This window comes from Malaya genurostris, chromosome 2 (genome assembly GCF_030247185.1).
Source record: "Malaya genurostris strain Urasoe2022 chromosome 2, Malgen_1.1, whole genome shotgun sequence".
Classification (NCBI taxonomy): domain Eukaryota; kingdom Metazoa; phylum Arthropoda; class Insecta; order Diptera; family Culicidae; genus Malaya; species Malaya genurostris.
Window position 1 is genome coordinate 156,424,853 of NC_080571.1, and position 6,000 is coordinate 156,430,852.

The 6,000-nt window shown below is 32.4% G+C and overlaps 2 protein-coding genes across 2 annotated transcripts; both read left to right on the forward strand.

Moving 5' to 3' along the window:
• Nucleotides 1–1,274: 1,274 nt before the first annotated feature.
• Nucleotides 1,275–2,555, forward strand: LOC131428918 (uncharacterized). The gene has a single exon (XM_058592978.1). The coding sequence runs from the start codon at nucleotides 1,275–1,277 to the stop codon at nucleotides 2,553–2,555; it is 1,281 nt and encodes a 426-aa protein (XP_058448961.1).
• Nucleotides 2,556–3,122: 567 nt separating this feature from the next.
• On the forward strand, nucleotides 3,123–5,689 carry LOC131430973 (uncharacterized). Its single transcript, XM_058596304.1, has 4 exons — nucleotides 3,123–3,411; nucleotides 3,921–4,946; nucleotides 5,105–5,159; nucleotides 5,217–5,689. Exons 1-4 carry the CDS (start codon nucleotides 3,265–3,267, stop codon nucleotides 5,480–5,482), a joined length of 1,494 nt encoding a protein of 497 aa, XP_058452287.1. The 5' UTR covers nucleotides 3,123–3,264; the 3' UTR covers nucleotides 5,483–5,689.
• The last annotated feature ends 311 nt before the right edge of the window (nucleotides 5,690–6,000 follow it).

Below are 6,000 nucleotides of genomic sequence, written 5' to 3' on the forward strand. Positions count from 1 at the left end.
ATATTAAAATACATCGCTTCAACAATAATTTTGCATGTAATTTGAACGGTTGTAATCTCACATTTAAAAATTATACAACTTTTTCGATTCATCTGGGGAGATCGCATTTGATTCCTTGTGATGATACATATAATGAACTGCAATGTACGGCAAATGGGTGTTCATTCGTTCACAACTGTTTCAAAACGATGACTAAACATCTCAAGGATCATTTATCGCAAGGAACCTTTGTATACTGTCCTTTGCGTTGTAGGGTAAAACCATTTAGCACGGCCAATAGCCTTACCATTCATAACATGTACTACCACTCTCATAGCAATAAGAACCTCATACCACCGATGGATGATTCGAATGAATTATTCGGTGATTCAAATTCAAATAAAACTGAATGTAACAACAGTGTGTCATATCAAGGAATATGTACCGGGCAGAATCTACTTAATGCAACCAAATCAGTCGGAATCATGATGCTTAGTTTACTCTCAAAACATCATGTTCCCAATAGAGCCGTTCAACAAATAGTTCAAAATTTGAGTGAAATATCTCTCTATCAGGAGAATAATAACCAGCAAAGTATAATCGAGTTGTCAATGAAATTTCAACTGACTGATTACGAGAGAAATGAAGTTTTCAAGCATTTGAAAACTGAAAATCTTCTTTACATGTTGTTTAACGGAAGTCATGGTATATTTCGTACTGAATATATGCGCAAGAAACATTTCAATGAAAATTTCTCTTATATAGAACCGGTTAAAATTGAATTACATAATGCTCATATGAAATCTTTCTTTTACTATGTACCAATTCTGAGTACTTTGAAATCAATACTTAAAGTCGAAACAAACTTCTCGGATATATTCGAATCTCGTCAAGCAGTTCCAGGATATCTTACAAGTTACATCGATGGAAAGGTTTATAAATGTAATGAATTCTACCACAGGAATAACGTTTTACATATTATTCTCTATCAAGACGCCTTTGGCACAGTAAATCCATTGGGAGATGCTAAAACCAGACATAAAGTAGTTGGAGTTTACTTTTCAATTGGAAATATGAAATCTTCCGTTCGTGCTTCAACAGAAAATACTTTTCTGGCTCTGTTATGTTTAGAAAAAGATCTCAAGGTATTTTCGACAGCAAACGTATTTAAGGAACTATTTCGAGATTTGGCCATTTTGGAAACGGAAGGATTTACTGTTGAACAAAATATTTCTACAATTCAAGTTCGTGGAACCTTACTTTGTCTTCTTGGAGATAACCTCGGTTCACATCAAATGGCTGGGCTATCAGAGAATTTTTCAACACAACAATATTTTTCTCGTTACTGCTACACTACTCTTAAAGATTTCAAGTTGAACCCGTTCAAGCGATGCACAATGCGCAATCAACGAGAATACGAATATGACATAAAAAAGATGGAACTAAGTGGCAAACCGTATAAAGGAATTAAACAAAAATCAGTGTTCAACAGCCTGTCGCATTTCAATCTGTTTGATTTTGGAATGCCACCATGTATTGCCCATGATTTGTTCCTAGGTTGCTTTAACTATGACCTGATGCTGATTTTTCGTGGCCTCACCAAAAGAAAGTTAATCGGCGAAACTTACTTAAAAAATCGAATAAATTTTCTTATGAAAAAACTTGGCCTTAATTCACAAATAACTTTGAATTTCAAGAAAAAGGCTATCTCAAGTAAAGCTATAGATGTTTGGCATTTAATCCGGATAGTACCCTTCATTTTTCTGAAAATACCGTATCTATATAAAAGCAAATTATTTCAGCTAGTGCTGCTTTTAAAGAAAATAACAGACTTGATTACTGCTCCGACCATTTCACCTCAACAAATTGGAAGTTTGAAGTTGTGTATTGAACATTACTTAGAAAATAGATCTAGTATGTTCAATAGTCCTCTGAAACCTAAACACCATTATTTGTGGCACTATCCCCACTTGATCTTACAGTTTGGACCTCTTTTACCATTTTCCACACTAACTGGGGAAAGAAAACACTCATATTTCAAGACAGCGCTACGACACGCCTCCAATTTCAAAAATATTTTGAAATTGTGTGCTGAACGGCATCAATATTTTCAGGCCCTCATTAGTGAAATTAATCCAAAACGTTTCCAAGAGAGCATTATTTGTAATAGCGGTGTTGCCACTTGTGAACATCTGAAAGACAGCGATAAAAAACATTTGGAATCATTCGGCATGATTAATCATGCACTGAAATACACTAAATCTATCACATTTCGAGGTGACTGTTACAATGTAGGAGATTTCCTTTTCGTTGCGTATGATAAATCGGGAGAGCAATTCTATGTGATTGAATTGAAAGGGTTTATACTGGGAGCTGATATACACGAGTTATATATCTATGGCAGCTATATCCTGGTTGAACCAATAATCGAGCGAGGAATAAATATTTTAGATAAGGAAAAGGACAAATTTGAATGCATGTTGTTAAATTCTTTGCCAGACATCACTCCGCTGAAAATCTATGAATGCGACGGAAAAAGATATCTGTTCCAAAAACATGCATTTCCTTGGCAATAAAGTTAAGCTATCTAATACTATTATCTTGTAATAGTTAAAATTACTAGGTAATAATGATGATAGTTCATGAAAATCATTAAAATATGTTTATTTTGAATGCATCTTCTAGATCCCAATATGAATCTGCCGGAGTCTAGAGTTATTCGAATATGCGACGTGTCAAGGAGGAAATCCATCATAAAAGTTATTGCTTCTTGTGAAAGCGTTTTGAACAAAGGTATGTATCGATAAATAATATAGGGTAGTTAAAGTCGAAAGAGGTTTCTCACTTTTTTCTAAATTAAGATGAAATGAACAGGGAGTAACAAACCGTTACTGTGAATATTCTTAATTGAAAAATCAACAACTGTGAATGTATTTTTGTTTTTGTTAACCATTTTCACAAAATATTGGATCGAAATGAAATATATTCAACTGTTCTTTTTTTACACTTTCACCTTCGTTTCATATTGGGAAGGAAATCTACATTCACACTGACGCTTAGGCATTGAATAAATTCACACTCACCGCAATTCACCCTAATTACTAGTTGTTGATCGATTTCACTTGTACATAATTAGTCCATCGTGCCTAAAACTAAAATTATCTAGAACAAAAGAAAACTAAATTGTTATGCATATAAAAATCCTCTCCTCTCAATTACACAGGAGGAAAGTATTACGAAAAGGAACTAACGAAAATAGTATTAGAAGCAGATGGTTCGAGAATAATGGAAGACGACGTCTTAGAAGCATGTTTAAACGACGGATTTATGTTAATGTTATTAAATGCAGAGGAAGAGTGGAAGCCAGCCGATGTAATTGAAATTCCAATTGATTCCAATGCTTGCCACTCATCAGCTACAGTTTCAAAACAGGTGAGTTATAAAAAATTTTTTACCTTCCTCACTAAGAAGGTTATGCAATCTCTGTGAAAATCGACTTACCAACCGAGGCCATGTTTGACCCCCGTACTATTTGCTCAGTTCGTCGAGGTCACAAAATGTAGGTATGTGCATTCGCAATTTTGACAAACAGATTCAAATGAAATGTAATATAGTCTGTCTGAATTTTATCTGAATCTGGTGGAGCAAGGGAATTTGAAGGAAAGTGATAAAAAAAAACCATAACACAATTAATTTTAATTTGGTGTGTGTTACGCAATCAGCTGTATGCATAAACGACTGGCATTTCCAGATGTGAAATTCCACACACAAACATTTTGCAGTTATCACGCGTTTTGATAGAAACAAACTCAGAATGAATTTTAATGAAATTTTGAATTTAAAACATTTAATTGTAAAGATCGTGTTCATTACAACGCCTCTACGTAGATTGATAAGGGTTTTTGTTTTTACTAGTAGTTTTAATTATATATATTTCGCAGGATACGGCGGACAACGAATTAGACGTTCTAAGATACCAATCTGTTGAATATCTAAACTCCAGCACTTCCGTGTTATCCGCCGAGAGTGATGTCGTAAAAAAGATCGATGAAATGTTCATACCCGAATCATTTGAAAATGACGAATCGGAGGTTCCGATTCTACCTTCTGACATGACCATAGAATACACTCAAATGTCACAAGTCACTGTTCCAAACTATCCACTGAAGGAACTAGTACCGGATTCACTGAAATTAGCTAAATTCGAAGTTAACTTTTCAAAAATTCCAGAAGATCTGTTCGCCATCTTCGAAGGAAGTCAAACGAATGCAATCAAAGTATCGGAAACAGATTATAATCGGTTAGTCGATAACTTGGTTGGACAAGTGCGAACAATTTCTTGTAAAATACCCTTTTCCGTATTCAGACGTGTTGCTATAAATGTTAGTAGTAAATACAAAATATTGATGGATGTAGATGATGATGGAGAAATTATCGGTGACGGATCAGGAAGTTTGGCAGATAAGCTGAGAAATCATAACACGTATTTAAATAGATCTCATAGAACTGGCAGGTCTGCACTGAAAGAAAAATTTGGCCAAAATCAATACAGACAGTGCCGCGTAGGAGTTGTCGAGAAATACTATTCTTGTGGAGAGCCATATTGCTCAAAAGAAGATTTGATAGTTCTTCATCGGAACGAGGCATATGGAGAAACGTTTTTGAGACAAACTGAATCATACATTCGTTTTAAAATAGATAATTCCAACTTGCCAAACTTGATTGAAAATTTACCATTTATCAAACAAATCACTGTACTAAAATATCACTTTGAACGTGCAACTGGGATAAATCCCACACGCTTTATTGAAAATTATTTGTCTAAGCGGAAAAGACTTATTCAAGTTTCGAGAACGTACATCGATAAAAAACTGCACATTAACGACACTGCAACAGACTTGGAAATTTTTGTTGGTGTTTCAAAAATATTGAAGGAAGATTTTTCTACAGTCTTGATCAGTTTTGATGTAAGTAATGGAATATTAAAAATAATGATACTATTTAAATTGATATAGTGTTTATATGCCCTTAGGGCATATTTAGTAGTCTTCTTGTTCTTGATGCATAATTTGTGTCAGTTTTAATTTTTTAATTTTAATGCAAACTTTTTTTTTACTATACACAGAATGATGCTACCGTCTTGGATACAACTACTTCATCTCCTATTCTCGCATTAGTTGGTATGATTTAAAGTACGTCAAAAGTCGTATGTTCTAACTTTCATGTTTATGTTACAGGTCGCAATATGTACTATGTCCACACTGAAGGCACGATTGTGACAGAAGGCGTAGACAATATCGTGGAAGCTGTATTGAATTTCCTCATGTTTTTTTTTGTATATTTTTACAAATATCCTGCTTCAGTTTCAAAAACTTTAGAGTTTTTTCAGTTATATTTACTGAAACTTAAGCCTGATAAAGGCACCAGATCAGTTGCAACAATAGTAGGTAAACAACAGCGACAAGTTCGAACACTTTTAATCAAACTAGCTAAAATTCAATAGATTTTTTCTTTTACTTGTATTCAAACCAAAACTTGCCATTTATGCTTTCGTAGGGACCGGTTTGTTAACATTATTAAAAAAAGTCTTCGCCGACTGTTCTTCAACGCAACGTCAAAAAATGTTTAATTCTACTAATTTATATAAGAAGACAAAATCGTTTCAGTAAGTAACTCGAATGCCAAAGCTTTGCTTTATTAAAAGATTTAAATAATGAGTAATCTAATAAAGTATGTATATGTATATATATATATATATATATATATATATATATATATATATATATATATATATATATATATATATATATATATATATATATATATATATATATATATATATATATATATTATATATATATATATATATATATATATATATAGTATATATATATATATATATATACATATATATATATATATATATATATATATATATATATATATATATATATATATATATATATATATATATATATATATATATATATATATATATATATATATATATATATATATATA